At 35.2% G+C, this 15,580-nt stretch overlaps 2 protein-coding genes across 2 annotated transcripts; both read right to left on the reverse strand.

The window, feature by feature from the left end:
* Nucleotides 1-7,454: 7,454 nt before the first annotated feature.
* Nucleotides 7,455-9,277, reverse strand: LOC123675426 (KRAB-A domain-containing protein 2-like). Its single transcript, XM_045610783.1, has 2 exons — nt 8,953-9,277; nt 7,455-8,815 (listed from the first exon to the last, which is right to left on the reverse strand). The coding sequence occupies exons 1-2, from the start codon at nt 9,275-9,277 to the stop codon at nt 7,455-7,457; spliced, it is 1,686 nt and encodes a 561-aa protein (XP_045466739.1).
* A 325-nt stretch (nt 9,278-9,602) lies between these two features.
* On the reverse strand, nt 9,603-10,859 carry LOC123675427 (uncharacterized protein K02A2.6-like). Its single transcript, XM_045610784.1, has one exon. It carries the CDS (start codon nt 10,857-10,859, stop codon nt 9,603-9,605), a length of 1,257 nt encoding a protein of 418 aa, XP_045466740.1.
* Between the last annotated feature and the right edge of the window lie 4,721 nt (nt 10,860-15,580).

Raw genomic sequence — 15,580 nt, forward strand, 5'->3', positions numbered from 1 at the left:
CAGATGCATAGACCTAATATTAGGTCTAATAATCTGCAACGTTGCCTGTATGCCAGATCTTCTTGATGGGATCGGTTTTTTACTTGGTGGAAATTCATATTAATAGATTGTTTGAGATTATGACGTATTATAAAACTGTATGGAAACTCATAATTTTCGCACAGCTATTCGAGCAGAAAATTCGGCAAGTTTATTTTCGAAATGAATAAATGGTAGTTCATATGGTGTTATTCTGGTTTTTTCGATATTGACATCGAATTCAGTATAGTCCTCCTGAACATATACAGGGACATTGATGATGACGAGGACGCTGTGATTACAAGGTTTTCAAGGGGTTCACAGACCAAATTAGATTTTGTGTTATACTTGCCAATTGTCTTCTTTTTTTTTCATATGAAACAATAGATTTACTATTTTTTTTTTAATTTCTACCTGAATGGCTAAAACCGTGATAAGTAAATAAATATATTATAATATAACAAATACATAAGCGTACACATTTTTTTACCGAAATTTGAGGCTTTATTGTAAAACACTGGTTATACATTTATGATTCGAAATATTGCCCATCGCTGGTCACTATACTTTCTCACATCTTTCGGGCAGCGTACGAATTGAAAAAACCGGTCATCTTTTGAAGCGATCCACGAATCGATCCAAGTTTTTAATTCTTCATAAGATAGGAAGTGCTGGTCAGCCAGGCTGTGTGCTATTGATCGAAACAAGTGATAATCCGAGGAAGCAACATCTGGAGAATACGTCAGGTGGGGTAGGAATTCCCATTTCAACTCTTTCAAGTATATCTTGACTTTCGCAACATGGAGTCGAGCATTGTCATGCAATAGAATCCATTCATCTACTCTCTCGTCGTATTGCGGCGGTTTGTCTCTCAATGCTCGACACAAACGCATTGATTGCGTTCGATAACGATCGCCTGTGATCGTTTCAGTCGGTTTTAACAACTCATAATACACTACACCGAGCTGGCCCCACCAAATACTGAGCATGACCTTAGAACCGAGAATATTCGGTTTAGCCGTCGACGTGGAAGCATGGCCGGGATATCCACATGATCTTATGTGCTTGGGACTATCGTAATGAACCCGTTTTTCGTCTCCAGTCCCAATCCGATGCAGAAATTCCTTCCGTCTTTGCCTCGAAAGCAGCTGTTCACAAACAAACAAACTCCGTTCAAACACCTCCCGGCTTCAACTCGTACGGCACCCACTTTTCTTGTTTCTGAATCATTCCTATGACTTTCAGGCGTTTTGAAATGGCTTGTAGGCTTAATGATCCTGTTAATTATTGTTGCGTTTGAAATGAGTCTTGATCAAGTATTGCCTCCAATTCTGCATCTTCAAAAACCTTCTCTCTTCCACCGCGATGCTGGTCTTCGACATCAAAATCACCATTCTTGAAGCGTTGAAACCACTCTCGGCACGTTCTTTCACTAATAGCGGCCTCACCATTGGTATTTGAGAGCATTCGATTAGCCTCAGCCGCAGATTTATTCATATTTCAGAAGAAAATTAAAACCTCCCTCAAATGACGAGAATTTGACTCGTAAGCTGACATGGATAATCGTGAATAACTTTATGATGCAGACACAAATCGACTAACATGTCGATGGCGTTATGTTCACAAATAACTAAACTTATTGTATGACATCTACGATATATTTATTTCGACTATCACTTACCGTTACAGCCAGCTATTGCCCAACGGCAGGAGCAAAGTTGTAGGCCTAAATCTAATATTTCGGAATATGACATTGTTCAGCTAAAATATTTTCGAAGTTCAGGCGCTTCCGGTTATATAAGAATTAAAAAAATTTTTTTTTCATTTTATGTCTCAGATATTATCGAGATTTCCATTCTCAATTACTCTTTGCTAAAATTATTGTGTTAGTTCTCATAGTTTTCAAAATATCAAGGAAAAACCGTAAAAAAGAGAGAATTTCCTTAGTCACAATTACCTGAATTATTTTTACTGTGAATATCCTATGCCTATGTCAATTCACTTTCTCAAACTAAAATGATGTTGGAACATCGTGCATATCTTGAATTTGAGAAATATCATCACAGGGTGCCAAAAATTGTAAACAAAATTTGATCATAACTTTCGATTTTCAAATCAGAACCCTATTTTTTTGTGATTTCGCTGGATTCTACGGTAAAAAATAAGGGTAGTGTCCAAACGTGATTATGCTCTCAAATTCAATAATTCAAGAGTTATTTGAGATTTTATGAATTTATGTTATACGTAGGGTCAATTTTATTCGATCTGTTTCCAGACAGACTAGCAATAATACTCTATGACCATAGAAATTTAAATATCTAATTACTTTACATGTGACAGGTATTTTCATTATCAAAGCTTTACTAATTTGATTTCACGAATTGTATTTCCGATATTCAAATGACAAAATTCTGGATATACTTTTCTCTAATTATGTGGCAAATCAGTTCTTTCCGGCACATTTTGTGGAACAAAATAGACTGGAACGGATTTATCTATTATTTGTCAAATTTGTGATACAGAAAACTGTTCTACCAACCAACATTTTTCAATGCAAAAATCACTAATAGATATTTATGGAAATTTCCGTCAATTTCAATAAAAAGGCAGTGAATTCGGGAACATAATGTTTAAAACTCGTACAGAAGGCTCATTATACCACTCGGTCATTTTGAACTCTTGGAAGAATAACAATAAGTTCTGCACTTGTATTATAAATATCTTATTCCATATTCACGATGAATGCATTAGAATTATTGGTAGAACTCATCAAATTTTAAATCAGAAATTTCCTCATCTTCTTGAAAGGATGTTGCATACTTCATGAATATCCATTATACTGGATGGAGTACCTACCTAGAAGAAAAAAACCTCTACCTACCAAATGAAATAAAATCATGCAGGACTCCTGTGTGCCAATTCTATTGATATGAAAAAGCGGTAGAATACATTTTATGAATTCAGGAAAAAATCAGCGTGGTGATGAAAAGGGAGTAACAGAAAGTTTGAAACATCCTTCCGAATTATCTTCTCGTCAATTGGTGATAAATGTGGATATTTCTGATTGAATGCTCGACAAGTTCTCGAAACAATTCTGTTACATTCACCGTGGATATGGAATAGATCCAGAATTTCATTATTTGAATAACGGGGATTCATATCGTCAAATTATAATCTACTAGATTCAATAATGAGTACACCTGTCACTTTGAAATAATTGAATATTTGAAACGCACTCTAGAAACAGATTGAATGAAATTGACCCTACGTATAACATAAATTCATAAAATCTGGAATAACTCTTGAATTATTGAATTTGAGAGCATAATCATGTTTGAACACTACCCTTATTTTTACCGTAGAATTCAACGAAATCACAAAAAAATAGGGTTCTGATTTGAAAATCGAAAGTTATGATCAAATTTTGTTCACAATTTTTGGCACAATATTTGAAACACCCTGTGATGATATTTTTCAAATTCAAGATATGCACGATATTCCAACATCATTCTAGTTTGTGAAAGTGAATTGAGTATACGCATAGGATATTCACAGTGAAAATAATTCACTTGATAGTGACTATGGAAATTCTCTCTTTTTTACGGTTTTTTCTTGATAGTTTGAAAACTATGAGAACTAACGCAATAATATTAGCAGACAGTTATTGAAAATAGAAATCAAATATTTTCATGTGAGCAAGGGCGAAATGGTGTGTTCTAGGAAAGAAGTCATATAGAATTCTACCCTAGAATCAGCATAGGATACCGAGTGAATCGTCTAAAATCAGCTAACAATACAAGGTTTCCGAAAAAAATCTTTCATTTCCTAGAGGGATACCCAGTGAAGGATCTACCGGCATAGTGACGGGGTCCAAGGGGCGGAGCCCCTTCGGCGAGCAGAGCGAGTTAAGTTATAAAATCGATCACTATGCCTAATTTTACCAATGAAGATTATTTAAATCTCATTCTACTTCATGGAGAATGTAATAAAGTTGTAGATAGAACGATTCGACTGTTCATTGAGAGGTTTCCTGACCGACCCAGACCAACGAGAGATACCATTAACAGAACCATGACAAACTTGAGAAATGTCGGATCTTTCGTTAAGAAAACTATACACAGAGAAAAAAGTGTAGTAGAAGATGAGAACAACGAAATTACAGTTCTTGCATATTTTCGTGTGAATCCTCAAAATTCTCTGAAAGATGCCGAGATTGATCTGGGATTATCTCAATCGAGTGTTTGGAGAATATAAAAAAAAACATAAAATGCACCCATATAAATTCAATAGGGTACAGCATTTGAAGGAAACTGATTTCGTCAGGAGAACAGAGTTTTCCGAAGCTATGATTTCAAGAGAATGAAAACTTTTTGGACAGATGAATCTAAATTCACAAAGAATGGTTCTTTCAATAGGCATAACAGTCATTATTGGGATGAAGAGAACAACCACCACTTCAGACAATGGAACTTTCAAGAGACCTGGAGTTTCAATGTTTTTTGCGCCATCAAAAATAATGCAATTCTCGATGTTCACATTTATGATGGGACTTTAACTGGTAAGATAAAACACTACACATGTTTGCATTATTTAAAGAATGTTCTCCCTTAGGAGATAGATATTCTGACATATTGACTCAAATAATTGAGCCGCTAGTACAGAACCATAATGACTTATGGTATCAACAAGATGGCGCGCCTCCACACAATTCACTCAATGTGTCAAATATCCTCTACAGGCTATTTGAAGATCGATGGTTGGCGAACAATGGTCCACATCTTTGGCCACCATATTCTCCCGATTTAACTCCTTTAGACTATTATGTTTGGGGTAGGATAAAAAATATTGTCTACTTAACTCCCCTGACTGATAAAGAGGACTGCATAGAACGAGTCAGAAATGCGTTCAGGCTTGCTTAGATTTTTAGATTCATAGTTTTGAAACTCAATTTGGTTTTTAAACACTTTTGCAGATCTCTTCCTCCCGATGAAATAAGAAGAGCAACGCACGAAGCATTCCTGAGACGTATAAATAAATGTCTAGAAATTAACGGTCAAAACTTTGAGCATCTTCTCTAGTTATAACTGCGAGAGTTTGCCATGGTTCTCCTAATGGTAACTTGAAGTCGGTTTCAAGAAGGAGTGAAAAATCTGCATGGTTCAAATAACAGTTCCTGAAAATTTGATCTCTTTGGCGTGAAGGGAAAAGAAATAGCTGAAAATTGAAGACGAAAAACAGTTTTTTGTGAATAACTCAGAAAATATCCATTTTAGGGCAAGGGTGTGATGCATACACTCACATTATTTTTTAACGTAGATTCAATATCTGCCATAAAAAAATGGGGTTCTAATTCGAAAAAATTGATTTTTCACGATTTTGTCATCCCTAACTTTGAAAGCGATTTTTTCACCCCCTGTATCATGAATCGCGATTTCGATTTTCAAAGTGGATACATCAATCTTACATCTTGAAAAATCCCAAAAATGAAAATTTTCCATCCAAAAACCTCGAAGTTATTCTTGTTTCAGCGGAGCTCTATTTTCGATTTTTTTTTCGAATTTTCCCGCTCAGAGAGAATTTTCCAAACAAAACTGAAAAATGTTACATCAAAATAACTTGAAATTTTCTAAGGAATCTATTTCTGCAATAAAATAATGTTGTTCTGATTTGAAAAACGGAAGTTGACGTCATTTCCGGAAAAACCGGAGGTGCTCATGCCTTGAAAATATTTTAGATTTCATCAGCATCGTGAAATACTTATGAATGCTGAATTTCATGAAAATACGTTCAGTAGTTTCCCGTATAAATATGGGTGAGGTTCCTCGTGAAAGACCCTGTATAAATTATACCAGACCATCTTTTCTGTGATATTTTCTAGTCAATAACTTTTAGTAATGCTCATCTTTCCTTCATTTTGTAAACAACTTCATCAATGTTGCAAATGATGTTTTCCGTAAATTTTGTAGAGCCCTGAGGATGGAAATAAATTTTTCCGAAACGTGGGCGAACTAACAGAGTATCATTTTCCTGTTTCTCTGATCCTACACCACCAATCTATAGTGAAATTAAATTTTGGATCACCACTTCAGATCTTGTGAAATAATTTATGGTTATTTTTTGACAACATCATCTCTAATATGGGTTTTATGGAGGACATCAAGCACCGTTATGGTATGGAAACTTTAAGAAACTTCAAACAATGGGCAAATCAGGTGAACAAGCGAGCAAGTCTGGAAAATCACAGAAAGTTTCTTTTACTTTGTAGAAAACAAAGAATTTTACTATAATGTTTTTCAATGATTAACACTGGGTTACTTTTAATTTTATTTAATATATATAATATAACTTTGTACAACTTACAATTTGGTATGGTTTTGGAACTTGCGTTCTTGAAGACTTAAGAAGAGATAGATTAACAGATGATTTCTACAGGTTATGTTATTTTACATGAACATAGAATGTTATGCTATTACACAGAAATAAAACTTCTTTTTATCGATACATTACATTTCCTCCATCCTAAGATAAAAAAATAGAAAAATTAAATACTTTTACAAATTCAACCTATCAGGACCCTTTATTTTTTTATTTTTTTTATTTTTTATTTCTTAGGTCTGGAAATTGGTGATGATACAATTTTGTCTCTACTAACACTATTTTTAATTTTCTCATTATTATCACAAATTTTAATTTTCTCATCACTAACACAATTTTTTATTTTCTCATCACTATCATTTCTTTCTTCAATATTTTGAGTAGTTTCCTTATTTAAATATCATTACACTTTTGTTTTACAACATTTGAATCTAACCAAGAATCTACATTTTCGATTATTGGCTTCACATTTTCAATTTTATCAGAATTGTTTATTTCTAAGTCATCATAAAATCTTCCTATTTTAATTAACTGATCTAAATGTCTTTTCCATCTTAATTTTTTATTATCTACAGGTGTACATATATATGTTACACTCAAACACCGAAAACGCTCACTGAGCGAAATAAACGGCCACAACGCGTTGTGGACGGTTCTCAATAACCAAACACCGAAATATCATCATTAATCGCATTGTGGCCGGTCCATTGCGTCCACAACGCGTTCTGGACAATCTTTAAACAGCCAGAACGCGTTCTGGCAATATCCAAACAACCACAACGCATTTAGAATAAAAGACGCATGTAAACCGATTATATTTTAATATGGAACAGGGTTAACAAAGAAAAAATAATCAAAGGGTTGGAAACCTCAGATCATATAATAATATAATATATGTACTATAATAATAATATAATATAATATGATCTAAGTTGGAAACTTAAGTACAAACATAAAACACAAATGAAAGAAAATTTTGAAATATTTAAAAGGTCGAATATAGGTATAACAGATTAAACGCGAAACAGATACCTAGTTAAAAGGACATTATAATTGTCTATTTACTTATTTTTGCAGGCACTATTATCATGGCATTTCGAATTGCACATCACCTTATTGGCCTTGCAGTTGCACCTTTTTGTGTTACAATAACGCTTACAATTGCACTTAACAAAACCTTGTCTTGATCCAGACGAAAGAGCGGAAGCTTTTCTCAAATTTATAGAGCAACTCGGGACATCTGATAAATTTATAAAATTTGAATCCGCAAAGATAAATTCATTACGACTATAAAGTCTTTCCAGTGCACCGTCTTTGGTTCCCAACTTATACAAGCTGGACTCATTAACGTTTAAGACCACAGCTAGAACACTTCTAGGAGCAAGACGCCCCCTGTCGACATCCGGAACTTTTACTACAACATTTTGACCAATTTCAGCAGGGGGTAGTTTTTCCCGGGACAAAGTCAGCATTTTTTCAGCTTGCTTTTCCAATCCGGCTTTTGCGTCCTCACGTTGCACTTTGATTGTATCACTTCGAAAGCAAAGGCTGCATGTGACTTCTCCTTCATTTTCAAGACCGCACTTTATGTGTACTTTTAAACCGCATATTGTACAGGGTTGGGTAATTCCAAATTCTTCGCAAGTGTAACATGCAACGGGATTGGGTTCTGCATTTGTCACTATCTCTTCATTCTGCTGTTCTGTTTCACATGTCATCCCTTCTAACATTTTCTCCAAATCTTCTTCAGTTTTCAAAGAATCATATACTTCACTTTCCAGGGAGGAGTCTGCCAGTCCGATTCTTTGCTTGCTACCAAACATAGCTTCGTAAGGGCTTTTTTTAATCCCTTCGTGTAGGGCTCGATTTTTTTTACTCTGAATAAACCGTAAACCGTCTGACCACTGTTTGGTATTATTGTCAAGCATCCAAGCTACCAACATATCTCTTACATCCTGATTAGATCGTTCTACAGATCCTTGGCTTTGTGAATGACGGGGCTTTCCGTGTACAAGTTTAAGACCTGGCCACAAATCCTTTAACTCTTCTATAATCCTATTGGAAAATTCTCTTCCGTTGTCGCTTTGTAGAATAAACGGAGCACCGAACATGCAAAAAATGTCTACCACGACATACGCAACTTCTTCAGCGGTTTTTGATTTGAGTGGTTTCAAAATGGTAAATTTTGTGAGGTGGTCTTGATAGTTTAATATAAAACGGTAGTCTCGATCGGGTTCACTCTGCATATCGATCAAATCCACTTGACATCTTGAGTTCATGTGATCTGATAAAATTGGTGCGACAACTAACCCCTTTTTCCTTATTTTCTTTTTTCCTTGACATTGTTCGCAAAGAGACAAATAAATTTGTATAGCTGTTCTAGTAACATTGCAGTATTTTTTGTTGATTTCAGCCTCCACGACTAAAAAAAAAAATAAACAAGTTGTTTTATTTTATCATAACCTGTGTCCGCAAATACTATGTGTGTTCCATAAGGATTACATTAAAATTAGGTTGGGTTTTCCGACATCACTAATGAAATTAGATGATTATACTCACCTCTAGTTCGTTTGTGTCCAGTTGCTATGTGTGCAGCTTCAATAATGCCAAAAAGATCCTCTGTTTTACAGTAATATCGAAAGCTTTCATCTCGTGTTCCTTTGTTTTTAGCAATTAATTTTTCATGTTCCCCAATTGTTATGATATCGTATCTCTTTAGCCTTCTATATTGCTTGGCAGACAACGGCATTTTGCTGTCTCTCAAACGTTTGGCTTCTTTTACCTCTCGGACGACCTCTTCATACCGTTCGTTTGTGAAATAATCGCTTCGATTATTGCTGTTGTCGACGATAGTTTTAATTTTTTCAATAAATGCATCTCTCATTTTAGCCTTTAGGTTATGATAGGTATACTAGGAACCGAGGAACATAAAACGCACCTTACTCGATAACAGATAAAACGCACCTTACTCGATAACAGTTGGGATCACACTGACAAGTCTGGACTGGAACACGTGGTTCGTGAACCCCTCCCCAAACTTTCAGACACGTTGTGGTTGTTTGAATATTGCCAAAACGCGTTCTGGCTGTTTAAAGATTGTCCAGAACGCGTTGTGGACGCAATGGGCCGGCCACAACGCGATTAATGATGATATTTCGGTGTTTGGTTATTGAGAACCGTCCACAACGCGTTGTGGTCGTTTATTTCGCTCAGTGAGCGTTTTCGGTGTTTGAGTGTAACATATATATTCTTCTACCCAATTTATTGCAAATGATTGCCCTAACCCATTTTGTTCTAGTTATGTCTCTATAATCTTTGGTATAAATTTCTTCCCCTTCTTCAAATTCAACTTCCCTATTTCCATGATGAAACTTTATTTGTCTCTCCCTATTCAAATTTGCTTCTGACTTTGTTAAAAAATCAAGTCTTGTCTTGACCTGTCTACCGAACATCAGTTTTGATGGAGTCTCCCCAGTTGTGCAATGAGGAGTATTACGATCAGAAAACAAATACTTATTTATCATGGATTTGAGAGATGAACCTTTCTCTCTAACGTCAATAAGTAATTTTTTTATTGCATTTTTAAAAGATTTCACGCTATTCTCCGCTGCACCATTCGTTTCAGGATGGAAGGGTGGTGAAGTGGAATGTTTAATACCGTTAAATCTACAGAACTCTTCAAAATCTGAACTTGTTAATTGAGCCCCGTTATCCGAAAAGATAATATTTGGTAAACCAAATCGTGCGAAGCAGTCCCTTAGCATATCTATGGTGGATCGTGAATCCATTTTACCCATTTCATATACTTCGGGCCACTTGGAATAAGCGTCTATAATGATCAAGAAATTTCTTCCTTGTATTGGCCCGAGAAAATCTATATGGATTCTGTCGAAAACGTGTTTTCCTTCCGCAAACTTCGTTAAAACCGCTTTATTTGGATTTTTTGCCAATGCCATACAAGGACTACAAATTTTTACATATTTCTCAATATCTGCGTCTAAATTAGGCCACCATAAATATTGCCTCGCCAAAGCTTTCATTTTAACCATTCCGTTATGAGCACCATGTAATTCCTCCAATATTTGTCTTCTGAACTTATTTGGAATTACCACTCTAAATCCCCAAAGTAAAATTCCACCTTCAATACCAAGTTCTAACTTTCTCCGTTTATAAGGTAACAACTCTTCCGAAGTATTATCAGGCCAACCCTCTTTAACGAATAGGTAAACCTTGTTCAAAACATTGTCAATTCTTGTGTCATTACTTATTTCTTTGGCGCTTATCGGAATTTTATCTTCTAATAAAAAATGAAAATAATCAACCAATGTTTCACCCTTTTCCTTCGATTCAATCGGAAATCTAGAGAGACCGTCGGCTCCTCCATTTTCAGAGCCTTTAATATATTGGAAATGGTAATTAAATCCACTGAGGAAAAGCGCCCATCGTTGTAAACGTCCCGCAGCCATCTGAGGGATGCCTTTATTTTCCCCGAATAGGGCTAACAGCGGTTTGTGGTCTGAACACAAAGTAAACGAATTTCCTAATAAGTACTGATAATGTTTCTGCACTCCCCAATAAATAGCTAGAGCCTCCTTATGTATGACTCAATAATTTAATTCTGCCTTGTTCAATTTCCTGGACGCAAAACTTATGGGTCTTTCAGTACCATCTGGAAACACATGTACCAGGACACAACCGATTCCGACCTGTGATGAATCACATATTAACTTTAATGGAATATCCCTATCAAAGAAAACTAAAGTTTGATCTGACGTTATTGCCTCTTTGACCCTTTTGAATGATTTATCACATTCTTGAGACCAGTTGAACTTAAAATCTTTGCGCAACAATTTGTACAGAGGACTTAACAGGGTCGATAAATTTGGTACAAATCGTCCATAGTAATTTATCATTCCTACAAACGATTTCACTTGTCCCTGGTCAGTTGGTGTTGGCATCTCAGTAATCGCTCTGACTTTATCGAAATCTTTATGAAGACCATTTTTGTTTATGTAATGACCTAAATACTTCACTTCTGGTACGAAAAATTCGCACTTTTTCAAATTCAATCTGAATCCCGCTTTACTCAACTTATCAAAAACTTCTTCCAAATTTTTTATATGCTCTTCCCTGTTTTTTCCAGTCACAACGATATCGTCCAAAAATATAACCGTTCCATTCACACCTTGCAAAACTTTTTCAACAATTTTTTGGAAAATAGAACAAGCCGGTTTAGTGCCAAAGGGTAATCGATTTACTTTATAAATACCTTTATGTGTACTCCACGCTAATGAATTTTTTGTATTTTCCTCTAATTCTAACTGATTATACGCACAGGAAAAATCTAATTTTGAGAAAAATTCTCCATGAAGCTGAGAAAACAGTTCATCTATCCTTGGCAATGGATGCTTTACATCTATCAAATATTTGTTCACCGTGACCTTATAATCCGCACACAATCTTATTTCCCCGCTCTCTTTCATTACAGGAACTAACGATGTTCCCCACTCTGAAGTTTCTACTTTTGAAATGACCCCCTTAGCTTCTAATTTTTCTAGTTCACTATTGATTTTTTCCTTGAAGAGGAACGGGACTGGTCTGGGTTTACAGAAGATGGGTTTCACATCTGGCATAATATTTAGCTCTATCTTTTCATGCCTATAATACCGAGTTCATCTTTGAATAATTCTTCAAACCTACTTAACAAAATTTTCAAATCGTCCTTTCCTTTCAATGAATTTATAGTTGGATACCTTGGATCAGCAAGATCAATTTTAATGTTAAGGCGTTTTATTAAATCTCGGCCAAGGAAAGGAACTGAACCTTTCTTAACTACTAAAAATCTACAAAATTCAAAAACTTGACCCTTATAGTTTATTGTGGTATGGAATTCACCTTCAGGTACAATTTCGGTCCCATCATAACATTTTAATCTTATATTGGTACTCTTTAATTTAGATTCCTTGAAATAATTATTGAAACAGCTCTCGGGGACTACTGAAATGCTAGCACCTGAATCAAGTTCCATATTAATAAGGTTCTCATTCACTAATAATGAAATTTGTGGTGATGCTACATAGTTATCACACTTCAAATGGTACATTTCAGCATAATCTAAATTGAATTCATGTGTTTCCACCTGATGTACTTGGTGTTTATAACATACTTTAGCTAAATGACCTGTAAGATTACAAATTTTGCACTTATATTTAAGGTACTTACAGTTTTTCTTTACATGGTTCCCTAACCCACAACACTTGCATTTCTGTGCCGTTTCACCATGCTTTATTTCCCCCTTGGAGTGTTGTGGTCCATTTTTGTTACTCTTCCATGTGTTTGACTTCTGCTCTTGCCCTTTCTTTGTCTTCAACTGATGCAGAGTTTGGTAATCGGATCCTAGTGCTGCTTCTTTGTTAACTGCTACTTCCAGGACTTGTGCCAAGCTTTTGGTATGATCCTCCTCGCAGACTCTATCTAGTATAGGGCTCTTGCACATTCCAGCTACGAACTTGTCCTTTAGAATTTCATTCAGATTTGCTCCAAATTTACAGGCACTGGCTTTCTTTTTTATCCTTACATACCATGATCGTACTGCCTCACGTTCCATCTGCTTCAAATTGTAAAATTCTATCCGCTCCTTGAATATAGATACCTTCTTCGAAAACTGTGCCGTTAGTATATCCCTCAATTCCTTGTATGTCTTATCTTTCGGCAAAGCTGGATCGCAGAGATCACTCAGGGTTTTATAGGCTTTATCACCTATTAGGGTTAATAGCACTGTTACTCTCTTTTCTTGATCAATATCATTTGCAGAGAAGTACTGCTCTAAACGTTCAGCCCATAAACTCCAATCATCATCAGAACTGTATTCTGCGATTGAACCGATTGTAGCTCTATAAATTACTTGAGTTTCTGCCATTCTTGATCTTGATAAAGCACGTGGAGATTGATATTTTTCTTCGATTTGCACAAGTATAACGTTTTTAACCAATTTTTGTCCTCGTCGCTAATTTAATGTCTTTCAATGATTAACACTGGGTTACTTTTAATTTTATTTAATATATATAATATAACTTTGTACAACTTACAATTTGGTATGGTTTTGGAACTTGCGTTCTTGAAGACTTAAGAAGAGATAGATTAACAGATGATTTCTACAGGTTATGTTATTTTACATGAGCATAGAATGTTGTGCTATTACACAGAAATAAAACTTTTTTTTATCGATACATTACATTTACCATCTCATATCACACGTTACTCTAAATGCATTTCTGGTTTGATTCTGTCTAACAGTCCTTTCGCCAACCATTGTTACAGCGCACTAATTTCAATTTCAATTTCGATTTTCGAGTACTAAATATTGAGATATGTTTTTATCATTGGAAACTAAGACAGATCGAGCATAATATTGAAATCATAAAGTCAAAACTCAGAAATGAAATAGCAGAAGATATATTGTTTTCTTTCTCTGTTAGACAAAATAAATTTTACAATTTCAAATTCCACCAAATAAGAAGTAAGCAAATGACCAAATTCAATAACCTAATGAATGTACAAGTGCTTTCCAATCTAAAGTCCATACCTGACAAGTGGATTATAAATTTTTCTGATTTCTCCATACCCAATAACGTAAAGTGTTTTCTTAGCTTGGGTCATCAGTTTAATCTTCCTTACACCAACTCAATACCCGTGATGAACATAATTGTTGACTGTGAAAGAGTTATTAGTAAACATGATTTTGAGAATAGAGATTTAGTCAGGGGAAGAGTTGTTAACACTATCATGAATTTTTTAAATTCGAATCAATATTCAAAATCTTTCAGTCCCTCCTTGTGTCGGGATTTGAGAGATACTCGGGCGTTCCTCTCGAACAATAAAGACCATATAGTTGTTTTGAGAGCTGATAAAGGGAACGTCACTGTCGTTATGAATAGGGATGAATATTTTAAAAAGTGTACAGAACTTCTTGACGATTCGCAAACCTATGAAAAATTGGAATCTGATCCCACTGTTCGCGTCCAAAACAAAAACAACAGATTCGTCAAAATTCTGCTGAACAAGGACCTAGTACCGGAACCTGTTGCGAAGAAATTGACTTCTAATGATGGCATTTTTCCTAAGATGTACTTTCTACCAAAAATACATAAAACAGGCATACCGATGAGACCCATTTTAAGCTTTGTTGGTTCCCCTATATACGAGCTATCAAAATTCATCGCTGATCTATTAAAGCCGATATTCATTAAGGATGAACATTATGTCCGGAATTCTTTCGACTTCTTCAATTCAACCAATAAGACCAGATTGCCACCTAACTATGTTTTACTATCACTTGATGTCGTTTCTCTTTACACTAACACGCCTACAGATTTAGCACTACAAATCATTGAAGAAAATTGGAATATGGTTTCTGACCCCTCATTTGATTTTGAAACCTTCAAGTTAATATATAATTTTTTGATAACTAGCAGTTATTTCTGTTTCAACGGAAAATTTTATAGGCAAATCTTTGGTTTCGGGATGGGGAATTGTGTTTCGCAGATTTGCTGTGACATTGTTATGGTAAAACTTCAAGATTATTGTCTCTCTCGCTTACCTTTCAGTGTACCAATTTTCAAACGTTATGTCGATGATATTTTCACTTCCGTTCCTGTTAACACTGAACAACTCGTGTTGGACACTTTCAACTCTTTCCACCCAAAATTACAGTTCACTTTAGAATTAGAATCAAAAAGCGCTCTGAATTTCCTTGACATGAGAGTTGAACGCATGGATGATAATGTCTTATACGTTGATTGGTATCATAAACCTTCTTTTTCTGGCAGGTATATAGGTTTTCGCTTCCATCATGCCATGATACATAAAGTTAACATCATACGAAATCTCAAGTTCAGAGCCTTGAACCTCTCTGACAAAAGGTATCATGAAAAAAACCTGAAAAAGATCAGATCCATCTTACTTAACAATAGCTATCCGGCGCATCTCATAAGCAAAATATTAGGGGAGTCTCTCAAACCCTCTCTACCACAGATCATTTAATCTGATGGACCTTCGAATACAATTTTATATTATAACAAACTCATATATATCAAAGGCCTCTCAGAGAGACTATCCAAGGTTATTCAAAAGGAGAACGTCAGGGTGTCTTTCAAAAGTTCAAATACCTTAGGAAAGAATTTTTTCA

This window comes from Harmonia axyridis, chromosome 3 (assembly GCF_914767665.1).
Source record: "Harmonia axyridis chromosome 3, icHarAxyr1.1, whole genome shotgun sequence".
In the NCBI taxonomy this organism is placed as follows: Eukaryota; Metazoa; Arthropoda; class Insecta; order Coleoptera; family Coccinellidae; genus Harmonia; species Harmonia axyridis.

Coding starts and splice junctions, on each gene's coding strand:
- LOC123675426 (XM_045610783.1), bottom strand. CDS start 9,277: ATGAGAGATGCATTTATTGAAAAAATTAAAACTATCGTCGACAACAGC. Junction 8,816..8,952: donor TGGACACAAACGAACTAGAG/GTGAGTATAATC, acceptor TTTTTTTTTTAG/TCGTGGAGGCTGAAATCAAC.
- LOC123675427 (XM_045610784.1), bottom strand. CDS start 10,859: ATGGCTGCGGGACGTTTACAACGATGGGCGCTTTTCCTCAGTGGATTT.